This window comes from Podarcis filfolensis, assembly GCF_964270895.1.
Source record: "Podarcis filfolensis genome assembly, chromosome: 1".
In the NCBI taxonomy this organism is placed as follows: domain Eukaryota; kingdom Metazoa; phylum Chordata; class Lepidosauria; order Squamata; family Lacertidae; genus Podarcis; species Podarcis filfolensis.
In genome coordinates this window covers 119,290,628-119,317,249 of record NC_139604.1, presented here as the reverse complement: position 1 = coordinate 119,317,249, position 26,622 = coordinate 119,290,628, and the positions used below count along the sequence as shown (strand labels likewise).

At 44.7% G+C, this 26,622-nt stretch overlaps 1 protein-coding gene across 19 annotated transcripts in view; it reads right to left on the bottom strand.

Moving 5' to 3' along the window:
* Positions 1 to 25,631, bottom strand: part of EVL (Enah/Vasp-like) — a 141,696-nt gene extending 116,065 nt beyond the window's left edge. For 11 of the 19 annotated variants that reach the window (XM_083613048.1, XM_083613071.1, XM_083613059.1 and 8 more), the window contains exon 1: positions 6,633 to 6,895. In XM_083613048.1, the coding sequence (XP_083469174.1) occupies positions 6,633 to 6,880 (248 nt within the window). In that variant the 5' untranslated portion in view covers positions 6,881 to 6,895. Of the gene's footprint in view, positions 1 to 6,632; positions 6,896 to 24,907 lie in introns of those variants that run through there. The other 8 variants (XM_083613075.1, XM_083613049.1, XM_083613050.1 and 5 more) reach the window with 1 other exon arrangement.
* Between the last annotated feature and the right edge of the window lie 991 nt (positions 25,632 to 26,622).

Sequence of the window (26,622 nt, the reverse complement as noted above, 5' to 3'; positions counted from 1 at the left end):
TTTCTTTGTCTCTTTCTTTAGAAAAATAGTCCAAAGTAGTCCAAACTAACATACTTGTTTGGAGGGGGTAATTCAGTAAAGTTTTGCTAGGCTGTAATCCTATGCACGCTTACTTGGCAGCAAGCCTTATCAAAGAGTGTGACATTAAGACCCCAGAGTGGCTGGGGCAGGGTACAGATGAGCTGGGTACAAATAAAATGAAATAAAATAAAATATCATCATCATCATCTCTATTGCACTAATAACATGTTGTAGATGTTGTATGCGAACACAGCTTTTTGCCCAGGCTTTCCTTGACCTATTAGATCAGACCCTGTTTTATGAGTTTGAATTCTCTTATTTTCTGCTTTTATGTGGTTTTATGCTGCTGTTTCACTGGTTTTAGGTTGTATTTGCAGGGTGTTGTTGTTGTTGTTGTTGTTGTTGTGTAGGTATGTATTGGTGGACTCTCCTTCCTTGGAGGTTTTTAAGCAGAGGTTGGATAGCCATACAATCTAGCTGAGATTCTGGCACTGCAAGAGGTTAGATTAGAAAACCCTTGGGGTCCCTTCCAACTCTACAATTACACGATTATGGTTTTAAAATACACCTTTTCAAGGAACTAGTGGCAAGCCTACATACACTTCCTTTGCTTTGCTTAGAAATAAAAGGACTAAAAACTGACTAATTTTAGCATGCCCAAAAAGCTGTGTGCGAAAATACATTTGCTTCCTAAGCATAGTCACCCGAAAAAAGTTAATTACAACTTTGATTTTAGATGTGACTGGTATTGTATGCATTCCCTTTGTTCAAGTTGACTTGTATTATATTCATTCAATATGCTCTGAATTTCTGTCGTGAACTCTGAAAATTCACTGGCTATCGTATGTTTCCTGCTGTTGTGCTTAAAGTCGCTTTTTTATGCTGTTGTGCACACCAGATAGGAGGGCAGGAATGTCTTCATTCCATGTGCATTACCTGATTTTGTTTCCTCATTCAATGAAGCTATCATCTGCGCATTCGCAACAGCTGTCTCGAATGTTCCCAAATCAGATGGAAGCTGGTTTGAGGGGAAACACATCAAAGTATAGCAGTGCTTCTCAAGAAACTACAGAATACATATGGATTGCAACTAATATCATGTGTACTCAGCTTCAAATACCAGTGGTAGGAGTACACTGGAGCCATAGCAAATAGTAATGTGTACACAGCCTTGTTTAAGTGCTCCTTGTCTCTACCTTGTTCTTCTAATGTATGGCTTAGTCTCAGTTTACTCCCATGTGCAAAAGGTTGTGTGAAATCTAGTTCATTGTTCTGCTGTGCGCGCTCCACAGTAGCTTTTTCAAACTTTGTCCTCACCAACAACTATCAGTCTCTGTACCCAATACAGTGGGACCTTAGTTCCTGAACAGCTTGGCTCCCGAACAAATCAGCTCCTGAACACTGCAAACCCAGAAATAAATGTTCCAGTGTGTGAATGTTTTTCGGAAGCTGAACATCCTACACGGCTTCTGATTGAATACAGGAAGCTCCTGCAGCCAATCAGAAGCCACACCTTGGTTTTTGAACAATTTCAGGAGTCGAACGGACTCCCGGAACAGATTAAGTTCGAGAACAAGGATGGAAGACTGAGGAAACTCTGACTAAAGAATTATGGCAAGAGAAATTGATGGACTATGTAAAATTGGCAAAATTGACACATAACCTACGGGCCAAGGATAACTGTGACTTTAAAGATGAATGGGAACCTTTTACAAAGTACTTAAAGACGCAGCAAAGTGAATTGGACTCCTTGGCAGGTTTTGAATAAACACTCACAAACTTTTTATTGATAACAAACAGCTAGACAAATTAAGGATCTATACAAATTTGTAACATGCAGAGAATTGCAATTATAGAAACCAGTGATTGGAACTGAGGGAAGTCAGGGGTGGGGGGTGGGGAGGGGGGGTTGTTTTATGGGAGGGAGGGGGAGGGAGGAAATGGGGAAAAAATAAAGGATGATATGTTTTAAGATAATATGTTTTGTTTAAATTCTTAATAAAAAATCTATTAAAAAAAAAGATTAAGTTCGAGAACCAAGGTTCCACTGTACAGAAAGTAGGATTTCAAAGGTCCTCCAGTCCAAGATTCTGAATATATTTTATGAACTTGCTAAAGCAACATTCCTATGTGTTTCCAGGACTATTTTTCTGCATTCAAAACCTCCCTGCAACTCCAGAAAACACAAAGCTTCCTAGTCATAGTTATCCTTAATGTGGCATTTGACTATGTCTCATTTGAATATAAACACAGTAATATCCGTTCACAACATAATTGGCAGATGGGGAATAGCCTGGCTTTCGTGCGAGAGTCTGGCTGTTCACCCCAACTTTTTACAAATAGGTGTACATGGGCACATTAATACTGGTTTTCCATATCAGGAGGCAGCAACTACTACCAAGGACTAGCAAAAGAATTTTTTTTATATTAGAAAAAAAAAGGTTTACAAAATGTCAAGGAGGGAATGGGGTGCTCCAACTTCTTTTTCACCATTTTGAAAAAGGTTGGATATATGCTGGAGCATTCAAGTTCCACGGCCACTGAAGGCAAAAGTAAAATAAAGAGTAAATGTTCACAAAACAAGATGAAATGTGGTAGCTTATGAAATCTAATATCCAACCGGTCCCTGCCTATGAAACTCATGCAGCCACATGCAGCCCAACGACGACAGTATTATTGATTGATTGATTGATTGATTGAATTTCTATACCACCCTTCATCCAAGGATCTCAGGGTAATTTACAATATACTGGGTTGCCACTGGGCAGGAAGGAAGAGGCTGCACTGTCTTTTCCTAAGGTTCAAAATTCGATATACTCTACCCTACCAGAAAGGAATAAGGTCATGTAAGCCAAATATACACACACACATATATATGCTGCATGAGCTCCTGATCTTGCCAAACGATCCACATAGTCTGCAGGAGCAAGGCCCCTTCTTAGATGCATCAAGCGCTGACACCATACAGCTCAAGTGTTTCCTATGCAGCGCAATACTCACTCTGTTCCTTGTGCAATGCTTCGCTTGCTTTCACTTACACAAAAATTTTTTTCCTTAGGACGAATGGTGAAAATATATGATTGGTCTGCTAATTTTGTGTGCCTAAAAGCTGTCAAGCAGGGACATGCCCTTATTTGCAATAGTAATAATGATATTGAAAAATGAAAGCGCTGGAAATATTGGAAAATACACTGCAATAATAGAAGGTGCCAGAAGTAACACTTGTAAGGAGGGAATGAACCACATTCCGATTGCAGCTCGAACAGGTTTCAAAACGTTATACTGCATTCTACCAACTTGTAGACGGCACGGTTTTTCAATATTCCCTACAATGTTTTTTTATGCACTGCACCAACTGCAGTGCCAATGCTGGGCTGGCAGAGCCCGAGACAATATTGTCTAGCAAACACTGTTCAAAAATAGCACCCACATCTGCAAAACCCCAGACACCATTTATTTTTAAAACACTTTTTGCTATCTCTCCTTCGCTGACACCATCAAATGCCAACGAGTTTAACTCCTTAAATTCCCAAGCTCGCTATTGTTATAGTCGGAAAGGGGACAGCTCTGTTGCCTTGCGAATGCTTTAGAACTGTCGCAAACGTCAGAACGTCCCTAAATGGGAAGAACTTCAGAGAAGGGAACATAAGAAGGAGAGCCCTGCTGGATCAGGCCCTGTCTAGTCCAGCATGCTGTTCTCAGTCAGATGCCCAAGAGAAGCCTGCAAACAGGACCTGAGTGTGACTGCTCTCTTCCCTTCTGCTGTTTTCAGCAACTGGCATTCAGAAATATACTACCTCCAATAGTGAAAGAACGCACCAGGCTTAGTAGCCATTGAAAGCCTTCTCCTCCATGAATTTCTCCAATCCTCTTATAAAGAAATCTAATTTGGTGGCCATTGCTCTTTGGGGAGCAACATAAGCTTGACTTCGCGCTGCGTGAAGAAGTAACTTTATTTTGTCTGTCCCGAATCTCCCAACATTCAGCTTCTTCATTGGATGTCCAGGAGAGATCTAGTGGACAGTTTCTTTCCTTTAGTTTTGGTGGGTCTTCTCTGAGTAGAAGTTAACTGAATACAAACTTTTTGTCTATCTACTTTCTTCACACAATGCATAATTTTATTCCCTTCTATCATGCCATCTACTCACCTTCCCTCACAGGGGACCCGTAGCTCCATCCCCTATTAATTTCAATGGATCTACTCTGAGTAGGTTAGAAGACCCACCAAAACTAAAGGAAAGAAACTGTTCCATGTCTATTAATTTCAATGGGTCTACCCTGAGTAGGTTTGGCACTGGATACTACCCTGTTGCTTGAGGCGGCAGGAATACAAACCAGGCCAGTTGGAAGGTTTATGTGGTCTGTTTTGTACCTGCCCCTCAAAGTGCAACAGTTAGAATCCAGTTAATGGAGTTTTGGCTTTGGAGCTCAGGTGTAAAAGGCTAATAATTTGGAAGTCCCCTAGTTCATCAATGGTTGTTAAAATCTATAGTTGGCTGCTGTTCCGTGTTTTTCATGTGCTTTTCATAGTGGGCTGCTGTTTATGTGAAATGACTAGAAACATTTCCCTTCATAACCATCTGCACTTGCTTTGATAGATTAACTGTTACCTTCCGATTCCGCGTGAAGAATTCTGCGTGGCTTAAGAAGTTCCACCATGTTAACAGAATCAACAGCGCGCCTGAGTAACAAATCTGCTTTTTTTCAGGGAGTGCCATAGCAACAGCTCTACATGCCAAGCACGGTGACTAGGAAAAGTAGGCACTGTTTTCCAAAAGAAACCTCCCTAACAAAGGATAATGCAAGGAACCCAAAAGCCACAATCCAAAAGCATGACATGCATGTTACTTCAAGGCTACTAAGTTCAAGCTTGCCTCGAGTGAAATGCCTTTGAGATGAACAGAAGCTGTCAATGGAAAGCAGTGTGCCCCCATGCCCTTTGCAAGTCGGTGTATCAAAACGAACCTTGTATCTGCGTGACAACCTGATCGCAAAATCATTAAGAAAATCACTTTTGCATCATTTGCTCTCCCATCTGCACAGAATGACTAAGACAAAAGGACGCGAGGCTTGCTGCCTCGTCTACATTTTGCAGCTTAACTTGGTGACAGTAATTGGCCTCTTCAAGGTTTGCAAGCATTTTCTTAACAATGCTACAAACTGCAGTTATAACACAGCACTGCACTGGCTTCTGCCAAAATCCTCCTCCTCCTCCTCCTGCTCCCAAAACAGTATTATCCTATGTTTCAAAAATAGCACAAATTCTCTTATTCCCCCCACCCACCCACCCTGCACTGTGCAGAAAACGACCGCTCACTTTTCCAGACCAATCAAGAACAAAATGCTGTTAATCATCCTTTTTGCTATCAGGGACACCTCAGCCAAATGAACACGAACATGACAGTGACAATGACATGCCTGACATTAAAATGTGTTTTAGCAGGAAAACAGTGCTTTTAACACCAGTGCCTGCGAGGAGCAAACCCCCTCCTCTCATTCAGCTGGATGATGTCTTCAGTTAATCAAATCCCACCTCCCATGCAAATAAGGTTCAAGTTAGCTTTTTGCAGTATGCGACTATTGAAATAACATTATAATGAAGGCATCTGCACAACAAGAGCAGCGGCTAATGATACCCACCCCCACTATGATCTTCACCAATTAGCTTTGAAAGAAGAAGAAGAAGAAAAAGTGGGTGAGCGTCCTTCTTATTTGCAACCACAAAGTGAAAGGCCAATGAAGGTCAGAAAATTGAACATATCCCTGTATTGTTTTGTTGCAGGTAAAAACAAGCCTAGGATTCACTGTGTTTCATATGCATTTTTTAAAAATCTGCAGGGCTGCAAAGGAAAATAGTTAGAAACGACTTACCAAAGCCCTCCCCCCCTTCCATTTCTCAAAAAAGAATTATGTAGAACACAGCATTTAATACCACTAATAAAAAATATTATCTTTCTGCACCTATTAAAATCTCACCAAAAATACAACACCTCTACTGATATCTAGAGCATTCTATTTTCACCAAGTGGTTTTGCTGAAATACTGCAGCTACGAAACCACAAGTAGCAGACATACCGTATGTACTGAGCAACAGCTCCCCAGCCTAATTCCATACATGCTCCATCCAAGCATCTATATTTCAGCCCACACAAAATTAACTATCCTTTAAGAATAAATGAATAAAAACCAGAAGAGAAGCATCTGCCATGAGCTAAAAACAGCAACAACAACAAAATACTTTTCATTTTTCCCAGCAGAAGAGCATGTTTTTATGTTTATGACTCTAGGTTATACTTGGCAGTTTCAGGCTGCAAAAGCGATTTAAAAAAAAAAATCCGAATGAGGCATTAGATTAGAAGCTATTACTCATCTCTGCACTTCATCATGCAGTTAGCTATTGTTTACCTGCAGCTCATCCTTGACACACCCACCTCCCAGGCACTGGAGAAGGGCTACGATTCTTACACGGAGGCAAAAGCCCCCCTTTTACAACTCAGAAGCCCTTTTTTCTTTTTGCGGCCGTACAAGCAGCCTGACATTACACAGCAAAATTCCTGCAAGAACAAAAAAAAGACAGAAAAGAGCCGGTCGTGCTGTTACACAGAGCCTACCTGAATTCTTCAAATGCATACATGGCCCAGGAAAGAATAATGCACAGGCATCTGAGGTCTGCAAAATCCCCTCCGTAAGGCGCAGGAGAAACATTCAGTTGGTCAAGCTGAAGACATAACTGAGAGCTGTGTGCTGGGAAGCTTCTGGGAGAAACGAGGCTGCAGATACTGGCCTGCAGCCTGCAGCTCAACCAGCTGCTGACAAGCAGCAGCTCGCAGGGAAAGGCGATAAAATACCATGTGATCATTCCAGCAAGTCTGATTAATGCAGCATTACTCCAAGAATACAGGCTGATATCTTTATTATTCAAGCCCAATCAGGGCCATCCGTAGAGAACCTGGCATGCACGACAGTTAACGTATCTGATTTTGATGGACGGTTTTTATTTTATTCTAAATGTGGACAATGAATTTATTCACAGAACAAGAAGCAAGACAGGGTGGAAGGTGGTGCTGGTGTTTCAACAGTTTGCACCCATTACACCCCCTGCAAACTAAGGGCACGCTGCAGTCCACACTGAGCGTATTTTAACTCCTGCTGATTTTAATCAATAGGACATACAGTGGTACCTCGGGTTAAGTACTTAATTCGTTCCGGAGGTCCGTACTTAACCTGAAACTGTTCTTAACCTGAAGCACCGCTTTAGCTAATGGGGCCTCCTGCTGCCGCTGCACCGCCGGAGCACGATTTCTTTTTTCATCCTGAAGCAAAGTTCTTAACCTGAAGCACTATTTCTGGGTTAGCGGAGTCTGTAACCTGAAGCGTATGTAACCTGAAGCGTATGTAACCCGAGGTACCACTGTAGAGCATCAGAAGAACTGGACCACTTCACCTGCCCCAGCTGCAACAAAACATGTCTCTCCTGCATCGGTCTCAACAGTCACACCTACCAACAGTTTGACTTCTCGCCCAAAGGCGCACTCCTCCATTGTCTCCCAAGACAGACAGATTCCAGCAAGGCTAGGATATGCAAATGTTGCAAACCATTATCTGTGAAAAAGGCTCGTAGCTCAGGGATAGAGCACATGTTTCACATGCACAAGGTCCCAGGTTCTGCGCCTGGCATCTCCAGCGAAGTCTGGAAAATATCCCTGACTAAAAACCTGCAGTGCTTCTGCCAGTCAGTGTAGACAGTACTAAACTAGATGGACCAATGGTATCACCTTGGTAATAGCCAGGTTCCTGTTTTCCTCACACCAGGGAAGTTGAACCCACTTGTTAAAGCAGCTAGACACTTGAAGAAATAGAAGTCTTGCTCAACAACACACTTTCGCTTCCACGTCACCACCTAGAAATCGCCATTTTTGAATGTCGCTAGAGCTTATTCTGGCTCTTAGCGTGTCAAGGTATTATTGTGGAATACAGCAGAAGAGATGGCGTGACTTGAGAAAAAGTTCAAAACAACGAAGCCACGTTTCGAAAATAACAATGAGAGGAGTAAGGCTGAGGGAAGTTGGAAGGCCTCGGGAATCGAAGCGTGTTAGCGGCGATGCTTGAACCGCCGAGCAAGGAGCAATGCGGAACATTCTAGGTCAGAAGACAACATGGGGTCATGGGAACAAAAGGGAAATTGCACCGAAACATGAGCAAGGCTTGCTACTAAAAAAAATGACATTAGCGCAAGCGGCAGGAGGGCCTGGGGGTGGGGGAAAAGAAGCCATTTTGAATGACAGGACAATTAGAAAGGGCGATGTATTGTAAGATAAGAGAGGGGAAGGGAGGAGGGAGCACCGAGAACAGCATTTCCAGGTTATTTCCAAACAAATAAGTAAAAGCTGATTGAAAACAATATCTCACTTATTTACTCTGAAGCACGTTAGGGACAAAATTTGGCCCAACAGAGGTCACCACCCAGGATTCTTGCCACACCTTCTGCTAATGTTCATTTAAAGTCTTCCGAGCGCATGTCTACACTACGAATATCATTCATTTTTTTAACTGTAAAGGCTCCCAAACCAAGAAATCTTGAGATCGAATAACAATTGTATGTGTTTTGTTACTTTTTCATTCATTTTAAAGAGGGGTGGGAACCAGCGGCCCTCCAGGGGTTTTGTTGGACTACAACTCCCATCATCCCTGAACATTGCCCAAGCTGGATAGGGCTGATGGGAGTCGGAGTCCAACTAGACCTGGGACGTGGCAGGTTGCCCATCCCAGCTTTTGGGGAACAGGGAAGTTCATCATTAATAGCCTATTCATTTTTCACAGAAGTCATTTTTTCTGCTCAGATATGTTTTCTCAGAGCGTATGACCAACTCAAAAGGTATAAAAGAAAATTAGCACTTTACTTCAGCCAGTGGAATTGGAAAGCCGGTTCTAAGAGAAGCAACTGGCTTGGCACCAAGAACCTTCTGCTATGCCCCAGAGCTAAGGTTACAAAATTAGGCGTTCCCCAAATTTGCTCACATGGAGTGACTAATCCCGAATAATTACAAGATGTGTTCATAGGCTGATGCTTTGGAGGTGAAAAATTCCCTTAGTTCTCTAGAAATTCAGGTGATGTTCTGTTTGGTTGGTTGTTTAAGAAATTTTATCCCACCCCTCAGCTGGAAAAGGCTCAAAAATCAGATCAAAAATCGCTAAAAGAAAAGGTAGCCTCTGCCCTTGGAATTATAATCTAAAAAGACATGACACGAAAGGAAAATAGACTGGGAGGGAGGAGGAACGAAGCAATCTCACATACCAGTTCTTAGTTCTAAAAAGAAGCTACAAGTTCTAAAAATAAGAAAACATTTACAAAAAAAGAGACACTACTAGAGGTTGGCCTTGTTGCATTCACAGGCCAGATTGTCAAACACTAATTGCCACAAATGAAATTTGTCATATGTTGACTCCTACTGCAAGTTCAGTGTCAAATATTTTCCAAATATACATCCACCCATAGAATGCACTTGCTGTCAAAATTCACTGAGGCAGATCTAATGGAGTAAATTAATTTCAGCTCTACTTGCCACAGAACTATAGTGCCTATTCCCACACCCAGTGTAGAAGACTGTATCTGCGAGCACGAAACAGATAAATGCAACAGTCTTGGTCCTGTCAACTAATCTGCGCCATCTCTTGAATAGCTGGAGCAGAAAGGACCTTTCTTGTATAAGAAAAGTCTGGCTGCATGAACATTCTAAGGAACATTTAAATTTTAAATTTCAACCTCACGTCTCCGCAGTGAGACCAAAAGGAGCCTTGCATCCAAAGCAAGCATAGTCTCCAACCCACAGAAGGTTAATAGTGTAATTTATAGTCATTAATTATTATTAAAGTGCTCCCTAGCATGTGCAGATTATGCAACACCATATCGTCCACATGAATAAAGATCAGTAAAATGATTTCCTAACGTAATTTTTAGCAGCCTTTGTGTCTAATCGGTACGCAAGGATGGCTACATATATACATGCATAATTTTATTTGTAAGCCATAGCTGTACACACAAAAAGTTTGCAAAAGATTAATCCCTGGCACCTCCAGGTAGAACTGGGACAGACCCTTCTCTGAAACCCCAGAAAGCAGCTGCCAGTCAGTGTAGGCAATACTAAGCTAGATGGATCAATGCCGACTCAGCTTCCCGTGTTCCTGTGAAGCCCCAAAACCTCATTGTCCTCCTATCATTTTTATATTCCTGCATGGTAATTAAAGATGAATGGAAAGTAATGGGATAATTTCCCCTGAGGTCTCAAAATTAAACTTGAAGATCCTTCAAAATCAATTAGTATGCTGGATGTTTTGATTAGTTTGATTAATTTATTGGTATCAATTAGTATGCTGCACTGTTTCTCAGGTTTCACCTTATCACACACCGTGACAATGAATAAAATCTGGGCCGTAGTTAACAGTCCCGCCATCCCCGCCCCGTCCTCCATATCAGATCATTAATCCGAAGCAGAAATTGATCGCTACAGCAGTAGCAGCAGCAGCTAAGAAGTTTGCTTTATATTGTGAGCCGCCCCGAGGTCTGCGGACGAAGGGCGGTATACAAAATTACTAAATAATAAATGATACAGTGGTACCTCAGGTTAAGTTCTTAATTCGTTCCGGAGGTCCGTACTTAACCTGAAACTGTTCTTAACCTGAAGCACCACTTTAGCTAATGGGGCCTCCTGCTGCCGCCGCGCCGCCAGAGCACGATTTCTGTTCTTATCCTGAAGCAAAGTTCTTAACCTGAAGCACTATTTCTGGGTTAGCGGAGTCTGTAACCTGAAGCGTATGTAACCTGAGGTACCACTGTACTGATAATAAGAGGAAGGATCCTAAATTCTTGATCAGCAAATGCTGGTTCTAGTAATAAAAGGGAATGGAGAAATGAAACAAAATGAAAATGCACATTGCACTCCCACACCCTCCTTGAACAACACCGCAAACAAACCGCTAATGTGACATACCGAGAAAATGTAAGATCATGTATGTGTCTCTGCCCACACCCACCCTTCTTCATGTTGTCTATATTTTGTTCTGCTGGTTTTTAAACACGTTGACACTGAAATAAGATGACTTAATACATAAACATCAACTGTGCCCAGCTGATAGCTAACAGGCTCCACCGCCATTTTGGGTTGCCTAGGTTTTTAAACGTGCCAACTGGATGTGCATTTTGGCCTGCTTAATACAACCTGTATATTTCTCCCTCCTGCTTTTGCCACAACTGTGCCCCAACAATTAAAAAAAAGATGCACATAAATAATATTACGTGCAATATAATCATTCGTTGTTGGTTGGCATCCGTGTGTCTCGGGAGACGGCGGAGGAGTGCGCCTTTGGGGATGTTGGAAGGTTACAAACATTCACCGTCCAGTTCTTTATTATCCAGTACTTTAACGGCAGACCCAGAAAACCACATGGAAACTGGGTAAGCCTTGCTTTATTCATTCATGTGAGTCACTGGGGTGGCTGGCGGTTGTGGGGAGAGAGAAACTCAGATGCTGCCAAATTATAGCCCACATTTCTGTAGAGCTACCATGCAATCGTACAGTCTGGTGCACAATATGGAGTTCCAAGCAATACACAAAGTCTCATTTTCGAACATTCTAGCTATTAAGATTTTAAAATGCTAAACTAGAAGGGCTAAGGCAGCCTCCTACAGCTAAGAACGGCACAGGCACTTCAAGTGTTAACCCTAAAACCACTTTTTTGCTGCTCTTGGAATGCGTGTGGCCTTTGCAGGCGAAGGAGTCTCTAAGGTGACATTTCCGTCAGAAATTCATACGACACACACACACTTTCAAGTTAGAAGCGAGACACTCAGAGTTTCCAGCTTAACTCTGTGTCTGCTTTTGACTCCTCAGATCCCGTTGCCAGACCATAATTAGAAAGACATCCTAGGAAAACTATAGACATCAGATCTCTACAAACACTGAAGAGGCTTTCAAACCCCCCCTTTTTTTTTTGTCTTGGGAAGCCAAAATATTTCGCAGCAAAGGCAGCCAAGACTGGAACCACTTTCCATAGAGGGAATTTATTTTTATTTTTTAAAACAACATCCCTTTAAAGCCCTACAAACTGTCATCGCCTCATGGGGTGAAAAAATCTAACTGTTTAGAAATATATGATCTACTGGTATTTTTAAAACTGGGAAGACGGTGCCCCGGCCCTGCAGAGAAATGAAGAACTTTACGTGTGTGTGTGTGTGTGTGCGCGCGCGCGCGCTCAAGTGAATTGCCCTCTTAAGTGGACAGGAGTATGCAGCAAAAACAAAAACAAAAAAACTCCCACCCACAAAAAAAAAAACACTTTTAAAGCAAAGCTTCCTTCTAGGCTGCCATCATTCTGTCTTCTTTTACATCAGGGGTCAGAAAACTTTTTCAGCAGGGGGCCAGTCCACTGTCCCTCAGACCTTGTGGGGGGCCATACTATATTTGGGGGGGGTGAATGATTTCCTATGCCCCACAAATAACCCAGAGGTGCATTTTCAATAAAAGGACACATTCTACTCATGTAAAAACACACTGATTCCTGGATCGTCTGGAGGCTGGATTTAGAAGGCGATTGGGCCGGATCTGGCCCCCGGGCCTTAGTTTGCCCACCTATGTTTTACATCATTCCTCAGCAAAGCCACTGGTCAAAATCTTAATAACAGGGTGGGTCCTCCAGGTAAGCCAGTCCCAGACTTTGGGGGTTTCACAGGTTAGTGCCAACACTTGAGAGGTCACATGATGCAGTGCACGCACACCATCTGAATGGCAATGCCCGTCAAATATTTTATTGGGGGTCCAAAGAAACCCTCACCCCCTAGGAGTTGGCTCCTATGCTTGCCAAGTTCCAAGGATCTCAGAAGCAGCTCAGAGCAGGGCTTTTAGTGTGGCTTCCCATGTGCTATGGAACAGCATTCCTGTTGAGGCTCTCATTATCTGCACTTTCCAGAAACAAGTGAAGACATCTTTGCTCCAGCACGTTTTCCCCAGTTCAGCGTTTCCCAAACTTGGGCCTCATGCAGTTTTTGGACTACATTTCCCTTCATCTCTGACCACTGGGTCCTGCTAGCTAGGGATGATGGGAGTTATAGTCCAAAAACAGATGGAGACCCAAGTTTGGGAAACCCTGTCCCAGGTGGATAAATGAGTCTTTACCAGAAGTGTCCACTTCCGTTAGGGTTTCTAAAAAAAAATTGTATTTGTTGTTTTTGTGTTTTTAACTGTGTTTAATTATCTTATGTGTAAATCACCTTGAGGTGGTGGTTTAGAAGGCCATTAATAAATTAACAGTAATAATAATAAACTGGACTATAACTGGAAACAAACTGGTAGCCAGCGAAGTCCTTCCAGTACTAGTAAGACATCTTATCTGTCCGTGAATACTGTTTAACATCCTTGCTACTATTTTCAGGATCAACTGCAGTTTCCAGAATGCCTTCATAAGCAGCCACAGGTGCGTATTGATGGAATCTAATCTGCATCTGACCAGAGCTTCCATTTATTCCCATTTGAGTCAGGGCCTGACCTATCGTCTCACAATTCTGGCCCCGTACTCCTTTTGTCTGCTGTAGCTCATGTGGCAAGAGAAAGTGCTTTTGCATACAGAAGGCCCCAGGTTCAATACCTGCCATCGCCAGGTAGGGTTGGGAAAGACCCACCTGAGGCACCGGTCAGTGTATACACAATGGAGGATAGCTGAGTTGGTTAGAGCATGGTGCAGATAACGCCAAGCTTCGACTGCTGCAATGTGTTCTATGTGGGGCTTCCCTTGTGCTTGACCCGGAAACTGCGGTTAGCCCACAATGCTCCAGCACAATTGCTGACAGGAGCGAGACTTTGCCGGCATATAACACCTGTGCTCAGTGACTTGCACTGGTTGCAAATTTAGCACTGGGCCAAGCTGAAGGCACTACTATTACAATAAAGCCCTGAACAACTTGGGACCAGTTTACCTGCTGTTATGTACTGAGTTGAATAGAATCCAAAATGCAGCAGACTGATTGGTCCTAGAACAATAGGATTCAGAATGCAGCAGTCTGATTGGTCCTAGAACAATAGGATCCAGAATGCAGCAGTCTGATCGGTCTGCAGGAGCCACCCAATTCAGCTCCAGGTGGAAGTGAATCTGAAACCTGATTGGCCTACAGGAGAATCCCAGAATTAGCCAATCACGTGGGGCCCATTGTGTAAATAATGTATATAAAGCAGGCATTTTGGGGGAACTGGCATTCCTCACCACTATGAGCTGAATAAAGAGCATGAAATCCACTCTCGACTCTAAGTATGTATATTTCACCTGCAGAATTGCCTTACTCCTTATACAGCCACTCAGTGGCATAGCGTGGGCCCATGGGGCAGTTGCAAAATTGTTAGGGGTGCGAAATTTCAACACCCGGTGCTGCCTCAATACAGTTGTGCACTTCTGTCGCTGGGCTCTGCTGAAAACGGCTTCTCCATGTGAACCAGGAAGCGACCTCTGCAGACAAGGGAACAACTCTTCTTTTCTTATCTCTGTGATCTCCTGGGTGATGCAGATGCCATCAGTTTTCCATTTCCCTCCAACCCACCCACTCCCCTTCACGCGGCCCCGGGCACTGGCAACCCACGCTATGCCACTGCACCCACTCAACCGCTTTCCTCTGAGGAACAGGCACTGTTACAAGTGCCACATAATTCTCATCCTGCATTTGTAAGAAATCAGTCTTCGAACGTGGCGGGCATTCACATTTTGGAACTCCCTGTCTACTGACACCAGGCAGGCAATTTCACTGTACCCTTTCTGACGCATGTCAAAACCATTTTTTGTTTAGACAAGCCTGCCCCAGTAGGCAGAATGCTGGTGTGCATTTCAGAATCATGAAATTACAGAACTGCAGATTTGGAAGGGGTCCCCAAGGGGTCATCTAGCCTAACCCCCCGAAATGCAGGAATTTGATTTGTTTTTAGTTTATCAGTGAGATTGATTCCCCCCCATGTTGTTTTTAACTGTTTTTACTGATAATTTTATTGTTCTATTCCTTTTGTAAATGGCTTTTTACAATCAAGCAGTATATGAAATTTATGAAATAAAGATATTGAATAGGAACAGCTGGAGCAAATGTGTTCATCGCCATTTATTTTTATAAGCAAAGGTAACACAATTTACCAGTGAGTTTCCCTACTCCAGTTCTCATTCATTTGTAGTGAATTGCTTCTTTACTAAAAACGTGTCCCTGCGGGCTTTGGTGTGCTCGTTCTGTATTCTTATTGATTCAACAAAACTCACCAGGTACACTGACACAAGCAAGCGCATAATGTATATCTGTTGTATTGCTCTGCTGTTGCTTTTCCTTCCACAGATGTTCCATCTTAAAGCTCGGAGGCAACAGCAAGAGCCTTCTCAGCAAATGCATTATGCCATATTTAGGGCACCAGTAATCAAAAATTCCCTGTTCTGCAGGTGACATATGTAGAATAGAGTTCCAATTTGATCACAGTTCCTTTGATCATTCCACAAGGAATTCAAGCCTAACCTACCATTCTCGTCAAACCTTTATTCAAAGAAGGAACATTAGATTCTAACTGATCAGATCAGTGGTGGGAGGGGAAATTTCTGATCATTACTACAGTAATAGGGAGCCCACATCATCCCTTAAAGCAGGGAGTGGACTTTGGCCTGTTCAGTTAGGTCCCATCCGCACTATAAAGTGGTATAATACCGTTTTAAACTGTTATTTTCATTTTCCTTTTGGTACTCTCTAAAGCAGTATTTCTCGACTTTGGGGGGCCAGATGTTGTCGGACTACAACTCCCATCATCCCAGACCACTGGCCCTGCTTAGCTAAGGATGATGGGAGTTGTAGTCCAACAACATACAGGGACCCAAGGTTGAGAAAGGCTGATCTAAAGTGTCACACACAGTCATATCTCGGAAGTCGAACACAAGCCATACCGGAAGTCCGTTCGACTTCCAAAATGTTCAGAAACCAAGGCGTGACTTTTGATAGGCTGCAGGAAGCTCCTGCAGCCAATCGGAAGCTGTGGAACCTGCGTCAGACATTCGGGTCCCAAAGAACGTTCACAAACCGGACACTCACTTCCATGTTTGCGGCGTTCAGGAGCCAAAACGTTCAACTCACAAGGGGTTTGACTTCCAAGGTACAACTGTATATGAAAAGGCTGCAATCCTAAAACACATTTACTAGGCTGTAAGGGCAATTTAACATAATGAACACACTTCTGAGTAGAAACGTACTAATTCTAAAATGTGTGTTCTACTGATTTCCAATCTGTTTCTTAAGAAGTCCTAAAACTGAAATGACTGTTTACATTGCCACAGTACATATTTCATATTTTTAGTGAACTTTGCACTGGGATTTCCATATCTCTTTCCTGGAAAACTGAAGCCTATTTAAAGCCCATTAGTGTATTATGTGCTTTGGGGCTTTATTATTATCATCATTTTGCCCCAGTGTGGGTTTCCCCCCTTAAGTTTATATTTACTTGCCCTGAATTGCATCTGCAGTACTGTTGCCCAGCACATAAATGCGTCCTTCAATGCTTCTCAGTGCCCAGTTAAAAACTGACAAGACAACACTCAAATTTTTAAAAAATGGTTTCCCTTTCCTAGCTCTCAGCTGTAGAAGATGTCCTCTGCTGAAACCTGCTCTCCTGCAGGTCTAAATGCAACATAAGGGAAATATTCCCTTGGCTTTCATTAAATCCCTGTGTGCTAAAGCCAAGCCAGTGTTTTAATCTCTAGTATTAATGCCACAGCATTAGCTGACTTCATTACTGCTTTCAGTTGTATAGCTCAGTTCTGATCAAAGGGAAGGATCCTGCTGTCAGTTACAAGGTCTCTGGGATCAAATGCATAATCTTCTTCCTGTGAACAGCTTTCCACAACCAAAACACAGCCACCTTGTTATCACAATGCTTTTAAATTTGGAGGCAATTGTTTATCTGCTTATGCTGTTTGCTTGTACTCTTTCTCTCTTGTGTGTTATCACTGTAAAAACCATTGGTTTTTGGTGTGGGGTTTTTTTTTTTTGAAAAAAAAGCTTGATGCTGCCCCTCAATGGTAGCTTTTATAATAGTTGCTGATGATGATGATTACTATTATTTTAATACCTAGTTCTGCAGGGCAGCCAGTTTGAAATTGTAATACAAATGAGGCATCGAGGGGCTGTTAACCCTAAGCCCAATAATGCTTCCTTAAATTCTGCCAACTAGAGAAAAATCAGGTGTGCCTAACTATGCATCAGAAGGCAGCCACAGAAGGATTAACCTATACCCAGCTTGTAAACATTTCTTCCATATTATTAATAATTTACATTCCACCAGTAGCGTCATGACAAATGCAGAAGTGCAGGCTCCTGTCTTGCTAGCCATAGTCATCGCTCCCCAGCACACACCTTTCTAAGATTCTACAGTCTTCTAAGATTATTCGACAATAATTAGGGATGCATTGCAAAAACCAATGCAGTTCTCAGCACTGATTTCAGATCTATTGTTTTCTGTGCACGTACACGGACAAATGATTTGGAGTGTGCCAATATCTTTATCTGGCGTGACTTTTTTATTCTCCTTGGTATTCCATGGTGTTACAGAACTTGCACACTATTCTCTTGAAACTGAAATTAACATGTATTTTCAACGTTCTTACATGCTTAGCTTTGGAGCATGCAGAAAAAACTCATCCTCAAACTTCTTCCCATGCACTTTCTGCAGAGTGACCCTAGGATCCAATCCACAGTGGCCGACTCACCTCCTTACGCTCTGATTGGCTCCAATCAGCACAAAGGGTGAGGATACATATTCTCAGAGGCTAAACAATTTCCCCTTTCATGCTGATTGGGCAGCTCTAGGGGGCTGGAGGTACGGACCCTGCTGCAGAAATAGAAGCAGGTCTTTGACCTCCCACAACCCTGGAGCTACATGCCACTTAATGCAAAAACAGGCTTCTAAGCAGTTTGCAGGTATAAAAACCAATTGCACAATTGATCCCATATCATCAAGTAAAGACTTTTGAGATTTATCTCACATTCTCCTCCCAGGTCAAAAGGGTAAATACCGAATATTGCACCTTTAACGTTCTCAGGCCCAAATCATACAATATTTCTGCAATATAGTTGCTGCTGCAAAGTCATGCATGGCTCCTATGCCGTATCAGTGGAGGAAGGGCCATAACTCAGTAGCTGAGTGCCTGCTTTGAATGCAAACCATCCCAAATTCAATTCCTGGAAGCAGGTAACTGGTGATGTGGAAGACTTTTGGTCTGCAAAAACCTGGAAAGCCACTGCCAGTAAGAACAGGCAATTCTGTCCTGGGCTAGATGAATAAATGCCATGGCCTGTATAAGGTAGATTATAATGCTCCATATGGATGTTTGTGTCATGTGGGTAGCTAGCTAGGATAATCCAGTGGCTTCATCAAGACGGCTGATGGTGTTGGCATTGAAAGTAGTTATGCAATCAAGCACATGGAAGGAGTTTTGTGATGGGGAAAAGGTAACATAAACTAGGCTGTAATATCCATCAGTCTCCTCTGACTTACATCAGCACCAATTTAATACTTCTTGTACAGGCATAGGCAAACTCGGCCCTCCAGATGTTTTGGGACTACAACCCCCATCATCCCTAGCTAATAGGACCAGTGGTCAGGGATGATGGGAGTTGTAGTCCCAAAACATCTGGAGGACCGAGTTTGTCTATGCCTGTTCTTATATGTTTTCAAGCTCTACAAAGTCAGATGAAGGCCCAAATGCAAACTAGCCCACCAAAAGTTAATGAGACTCAAGTTTGTTGCTAACTTCTCTGAGAGTAAACCCCATAGGATTGCATACTATTGCTCCATAATTCAGCTAAACCAGGCTTGAAATGTAAAGACACCCCCATCTCTCTGATTTTTTACAAGCTGAATTAGGTTTACAGTCTGTTCTTGACGCTGTTGCAGCATACAACAGAGAAAGCAGAATGAACGAAACTCTGTACTGGCAAGCATGCTTTCTAGAAGCAGGCATGTATATCCAAGAGGTGTTCTCTCTCTGTCTCCTACCCCCCCCCAAAGAAAGCCCAAATAAATTGGCCAAATGCATCAAGAGCATTTGCAATCTGGTCAATTCTGGATTGGCTACAGTAAACAATATTTGCTCATGCATTGCTTCTCTCTTCTTTCGGTTTAATTTACTACCACCACTGCTTTTTAGTATCTTGCATAAATTCTTGGGTATTTGCAGCCGTACCACATTTGGTAGGCAGGAGGATCAGGGCAACACTTTGGCTGCAGATTTAAACGGGCAGGACATTCCCTTCCCAAATACTGTACCGCCTTGGTGTATAAAGCTCTTGCAGCTCAAGAACAGAGGTAAATAAATTAGCAGTGGGCTGGATGCTGTGCACAAGACATTCTGTAACAGCGGAGGAGGACAAGCAACTGGCCTGGGATTCAAGGCAAGCAGCAACCTGTTGGGACTTAATCTGACCCGGGCAGGCACTGCTTATGAAATAAGTCAATCGTGGGACAGGGATCACACCAGGGTAGTACAGGTAGTGTGCAAAAGTGCAGGAGGCATCCCAATGTTCAATAAGGCAAACTCATTGCTTAAACTCAGAGTCAACGGACCTTTCAATGTACTACATTTCCATATATAACCTGGCCCTCAGTGTTAGAAGCTGAAATCTGAAAGCTAGGAGCTAAATGGCACCTTAAACCTAGATTATGGGTACAACAATTGAATGTCTAGGTGCGCTTTTTATAACAAGAATACAAAGCAGAAAATGAATGAACTGCAGCTAAAATATTATGTTCATTTTTCACATGGTCTAGTCTTTCCCCTGCCCAACCCCCTAATATTCCTAAGAGGGTCTCTTCTCCAGTCTTCAGAGAGTAGCTGGAAGTGGGGAGGCAGAAAAAGCTCATCCTTTCCTTCCACTCTGCAGTTTTAAATCTGAAATCTTAGGCACAGAGCTCGGAAACTGCTCGCGCTAAAGAAATTCCCTGTCGCAAAATGTGCCTAGAACGATGGGAGTTTTGAACACTGATGGCGCTTTACCCCATAAGAAAAGCAGAGTATTTAAAAGAAAAAGAACATATTTCCACTAAATACGCACAGCCCATCAGGGAAAATGGCATTTGGACATAAAGGGCTCAGAGATCAAGGAGAATGAACAAGGATGCATTTCCCCTGTCTCTCTTTTCCAATACAGGTCATCCTACAGGGTGATCAAAGCAGTTTCTGTACAAAAACTGGGCCTAAGCCCCAATTTGTGCCTTCTTGGATGCCTTTACTGCCACTGCTTGATGAGAACCCACCAATGTTCAACTGCAGTTTTCCTCCACTCATGTTCAAGCCGTCTCCCATCTTGTTTCCTAAATTCTGGAGTATACCAGAGGGCCAAGCAGTAGCAGGCACTCAGGCACAGGGTCAACAGCCTTAGCCATTTGGATGTTCCAGAAGTCAGCCAGAGCTTCAACAGGAGCACCAGTGATAGCAGCCAGAAAATCCTCCAGAACCATTGGAAACCCATTGGCTCCATCAGCCTCTAAGGGCAGACCATCCTAACATGTCCCCTGACTCTGCAGAGGAGAAAAGGGGCTGAAAGCCTGAATCTCAGCATCTGACTATGGCAAGGGACTGGTGTCAACACCCCCTCCCCCACTTTTGGATCACCCTCTTCCTGCCCAGTTGTGAAAACAAGGTCCAATGTGGGCCAATGGCATGTTAGGAAAGTCATGGCAGCCATGAAGTCCTGAGCCACCTCAGAACTATTTTGAGCCTGTTCCAATTTGGAGAAAGTTAAGGTCTGTTAGCTGGCTGTGTACTTTTGAGATGTGCTTCCGGATTAGAAGTGAACTGTTTGTGGTGTGTACACAGCAGAGAGCTAATCCCATCCCAAGAAGCTTCTTCCCACTTGGCACCTCATTTTGCTTGCTTCCCACCCTCATTGATTATCTTTCTTCTTCACTGTGCTCATAACATCGCCGACTTATTTGATAGAACATCTAGTTGTGCAATGTCCACTTCCCTCCCTCTCTGCCCCAAAGTTTTGGTTAAAGTTTCACAAGCAGACAACTGGAGGGGAAATGATCCCAAGGAAATTTCAGTGCAAAACATCCATTTGTGCAGAACCCACCAGAAAAAGTAGAATAACCTTGCTTGCCTGAAGTTCTACCACTTTTTTATGGCAGGCACAATGGACCTTGACAACAGAGGACGAACAGTGCAGTTTGGTCATTAGGAAGCGGCTATGATGGTTGAGCACAAGCCAGCTATTTCTATCTCTTTTTTGTAGCTTTTTAAGCCTCCATCCCAAATACTTGTGCATAGAAGTCCTAATACCATAGAGCTATCACACTAACCATACTAAAGAGGCCAAACCATGCTTTCAAAGCTTTCAAGTGCACAGCAGGCAAAATATGGCTCAGAGTAGCTTGCTGGCTTTGGTTTTCAACTGTCTCTGTACTCTGTTTCATACGTCCAATCCTGCTCTCCAAGGTGCAACAGGCTCTGGGGGGGAAACAGCGGCAAGAGCTACGGTTGGTCGATTCATAAATAACAACAGGCCAGTTAGCACAAACCATGGTTTCCAAAGCCGCTTCAAACCATGGTTTCCAATTCTGGTTCTGCAGTTAATCACAAACCATAGTTTGTCTATTTCACACAACACATGAATCCATAATTAAGGTTCCTCAACCACATCTCTGATGTGATGTCTGAACTGAGCTTAAACATGGTTTAACTAAATAGGACAGCGTATAACAGAAAGAGACCTCAAGTCCCGAGCACAAACAAACATCCTTAAATTGGCTGTAATCAAGATTGGTCGTTTTTTAGTTCACTGTAACACAGGGTTCTACTGACCACAACCCTAAAAGGCATGGGTAAAACTGGAGCGTTAAGAAACGCACCAAATAGCATGTTAAGTGTCAAGGATTAGCAGGAGACAAAATGTGCACAGGCACATACAGCGCCATGCTGGTGGTGAGCTATTTTGATGTGTTGTCTGCAGCTTTTTATAACCCCTGACATAATCTGCCATATCGGTTTAAGTAATGACAGTCAATTATGGGTGGGGGGGCAACAACCCCCAAAACATCACCCACTAGCATTTTATCAATTTATCCTGGTGAAAGACTGGGAGACAATCTCGTTTTTTTCCAGGATGCCCAATTCCTCCCTAATAAATAACCTGCCCTTAAGAGGAAGAAGCAAAATTCTCTGACATTGAATAATTATCTCAGCATAACATGACCCAGCCACTGTAAATATGAGTGGTTCTGTTATTGTGGTCCTCTGAATTGGGAGAAGAAGTTACCTCAGAGAGACAAAGGTTACGTAAAGATAGGCTCTTTCCTTCCCAAGTTATTCTGATCTCTCCCCAACTGGTTGTCATATAAATAATGAAATGCCACGCACACAAGAGCAATTATACCATCTGCACAGAATTTGCACTGCTAAACCAGTAGCCTCAGCCAGAACTCTGTTCCTGGATCTTTTCCAAAGTCACTGGCAAAAAAAAGGGGTGGGGGACAGTGTGTTCCCATCACACAAGCTGCAGTATCTCTAACTACACCAAGACAACCACACTGTAATAAAGGAAGAAGATCCCAGGAGTGTTTTTGTTTCCTGCATCCCCAGAAGAAACCAAGAGGTGTTTATTAGAGAACTCCCATTCCCCTTGTCTCCCTTAGAAAATACACGCAGAGAGGCAGATACCACAAATATATGCCTAGCCAACATCTGCATCCTACAGGCACAGAAAGCAGAACTGAATACAGAGGTGGAAGGGGCAAGGAAAGGAGTGAGAATCAACTGGGCAAGGATGGATCCAACACACACGTTTTTATAAAAAGGGGAGGGGAGGGGAGAGATTAAGGCCCCCCCCCATCCAACACATCGCCTGTAAACAAATAAAAGACGTAGACAAACATCACACCATGGAGATAAAGCAAGAAACCTCTGAACACACAAGCACACCCAAGCACAGGGTATGCAAGGCTGCAGCAACGGAAGGAATGAACACACCCACATTCTTGCCAATGGAGGGGAGTTGCGCGTTTCCTCCATCTCTGTTGCTATGCACCTTTCTCTGTGTTTCTCCACATGATGCACTACGTAGTCATTTGGCATACTGATGCCCATTCCCTCTCCCTCTGCATGAATTGGGAGAGCTAGCACACCTATATGCACACACATACACCTCGGTAGAAGACCTCGCGTTACTTGGAAAGGCACCAAATTTATTTGCGGACTAGGATGGCAATCTATATACATATGCAGAGACATGGACACTTAGCAACAAAGGCCACAACACACACACACACACACACACACACACACACACACACAGAGTACTTTTCCCCAGTGCTTTTTCTTTTCCTGGGGATACTCAAGAGTACATAGCACAGGCACCTAGAAGCAAATTGCTGCTTTTTCCAGCACAGAAATTAAGGCGTTGTGTTACATTCGCGGAAGCTGCACATGACAGCAGAAACAAGGGCTGGGGCAGAAATGAGATGTAAAAACAAAACCCCACAACCACTTGCCAGGATGCAGAGCGTGCAATCTGTCAAAAGGCTGAAGGAATGACAGCCAATCGTGTCTAAAACACACCACCCACCAGCATGGGATCCATTCTGGTGAAAGACTGGGAGGCGCAGTGACGCTTAGGTTTTTTTTTCAATGGAGGAAGGATGGAGATGCACACTGCCAGAACAGCTCTGCTTACATTTCCAAGAGAAGCACTGATGCTGAATCACACCTGGAAGTGTGCCACCCTCGTCTCTCTCTCTCTCACACCTTAATCTCAGGTGCCCAAGTGGCTGGTTCTTACCACCTACAACCGACTCGACTTTGTAGGGCAGGTTATGATTCCAACACAGTGTGAAACCTCTATCGTTTGAAGAAACAAGACATGCCTCTCTGCTGCCTCCAGACTTTAAGTTGGACCCAGACTTAGTCGTGCTTAAAGTAGACCCACTGAGATTAGTGGGACTACTCCAAGCACGGCTCGGGCAACATCCAGCACTTTGCGAATTATGGCATCGCTAATTCCTGCAGTGGGCAAGCCAGAAAGACATGCACCACATGAATCAGGCCTCTATGCTGAGGACAAGGCACTCTGCATGTGCTCAGAGGCTCCCTCCCTGGATATTATCCCATCATCTCAGTTTTAGGGTTGCCAACTGTGAGGGAGGCAACGGCAGCTGGTGTCTAGCTCACTCTTGTGTCTTTCACAGCAGCTTCATCCACAGAAACCAGCTTCCCACGGCAGAACAGAGATCAGCAGGATATGTGGCAGATCCCAGAGGCAAAGCCATGTTTGCCTGTCACAACGAAACACCCCAAAAGTTGATCATCTCCTGGCACCCAACCGAGGCATAAATTCTGACAGACGAGGAAAAGTCCTCCCTTAGGAAGCTGACCCTTGTGCCACAGCAAACCTGCCACAAAGGGGTTTTTTTTTTTTTAAGAAAGGTTGCTCGGAGCTGCAGACCGCAGCGGTTAAGGGGCACAGGCAACTCCCCTCCCCTCCTAGGTATGGAGGGGGGGAGGAAGGTAGGTGCTGGGGCTCCAACGAAAGCAGCTGCTAGGCCTGAGGAAGCGAGGCAGGCAGCCCATGCCCAGCCTATCCCGGCGCCGGGGCGCGTCTCTGCCCCAAGCCCGCCAGTTCTTCTCCTCACGAGGCGCTGCCTGCACCTGCCCGCCTGCTGCCAGGTGAGGGGTCCCTGCCTGCCTGCCTGCCCGAGCGCGCCTCTCTCCCTTCGCCTTCTCCCGGCAGCATCCGGGAGGGAGGGAAGGAGGGCGCTCGGCGCGCAGCAGCAGCAGCAGCAGCAGGAGGAGGAGGAGGAGGAGAAAGAAGGACGGGGCAGCCGCAGCTCGGCTGACTCACCTCATTTTCCCCGCAGTCGAGCTCTGCGCAGCCGCCTCTGGCCGGCGTCTCCCCGCCAGCTCCCACTGCGCAGCGGGAAGCTCTTGCCCGGGCCCCGGGCTCGGCAGCGCGGCGGCGGCGGCGGCGGCTGCAAAAGCGGCGGCGGCGGCGTCTCGCGCTACTGCGGGCTGTCAGATGCTCAATGGAGGAGCGGCGCCCGGGAGAAGGAGGAGGAGGGAGCCCGGCGGGCTTTGGCGTCGCTGCATCCGCTGCTCAGTCGCCCTGCTGCTGCTGCTGCTGCTCCTGGCGGCCTGCGGCTGGCGCGCAATGGCATCTTCGTCCCCGCCGGCCAAGGGCGCTAGCTGCCGGGGAGCTTCTCCACGGCGCCGGGCAAGCGGTCCAGGGGCCCGGCCATCCTCCTCCTCCCGCTCCGCTTTCCCGGGATGTGGCGAGGCGAGGGTGGTGGGCGTGGGGCGGGAGGGAGGGAGGCGACGGCGAGGAGGTGGAGGAGGAAGCGCACAAAGCCCGCGGGGCTCGGCTGCCCGCTGCTGCTGACAGACACTTCCGCCCGTCTGTCTGCCTGCCTGCCTGCCTGCCTGCCGCCGCTACGGCTCTCGCAGAGGCATCGCCGACCTGGCGAGCCCGTCCAGGCACGCGCACAGAGCGGGCGGGGAAGAAAAGCGCACACGCGAGGCGGCCATGCAAAGCCCGGGCGCGGCGAAGCGCGCGTGCGCCACCACCAAGCGAGGCGCGCCTCCGTACTCGGAGCGGTCGTGGATTCTTGCAGGATATTGGGGGTGGGAACGGGGGGCTCCTCGTGCGCGCACCAGACGCCTTGGCATCGACATTGCAGCCCTTTCCCTCTTCCTCGCCTTTATCCCGATTTAGCCTTTTTGGTGGAAAAAACAATTTTTTGAAATGGAAAAAAAGAAAGCCACTGCCTATGACCCTAATCTGGAAATTCACGCGCATGCGGGGGAGGGCTGGGGCTCCTTTATGATCACTAATCCAGATTTATTTTTATTATTTTAACAAAAAAAAACACCCCCAAAATCCTTTTGGGGTGGTTGCAATGTATTTGCAATGTAACGGGGCAGTTTATTGTGGACTCTGCTCTGCGCAACGCATGGACATATTGCACAGCGTCTGTATGACGTCGTCCTCATCAAAATGCCATCACATGCCGCCCCTCGATTTTACCCGGATTTGCCGTTTCTCAGGAAAATCCGATAATAATAATAAAAGCTGGAAGCAGTTAATCCGGATTAAAGGGGAGGGGGTAATGCAGGGCGGCGCTTTGGTGAGGGTGACGTCATGGAGATGTTGGAGAGGCTGGGAACTTGCAGGCTACAGAAGGACCAGTACCACAATAAACTGGTGTTTGGAAGTGCCCTAGGAGCAATGAAAGGTCTCAAAACCAAGCAAGGGATATCTCAGAAGAAGCCTGCTTCTCTGGATCAGTTTCTGTTTGGGGAAAAATATACTTTTTTATTCCAATACATTAACATTGCCAAGACAAGAACAAAACACCCCAGTGACAAAAACAAACACAAACCAATTTCTTGGAGTAATTTTTGTCCCGGGCCCTCAGACTGGGGTGGGGGACATTTTCCAGCTCAAGGGACACATTCCCATCTGGGCAACCCAGTATTTGCTCTGTTAAGATGACCTTGGGGTGGTCTCCGAAATGCCCACTCGCAGAAACTTCCTAAGAGATGGATGCCAAAGAATATCTT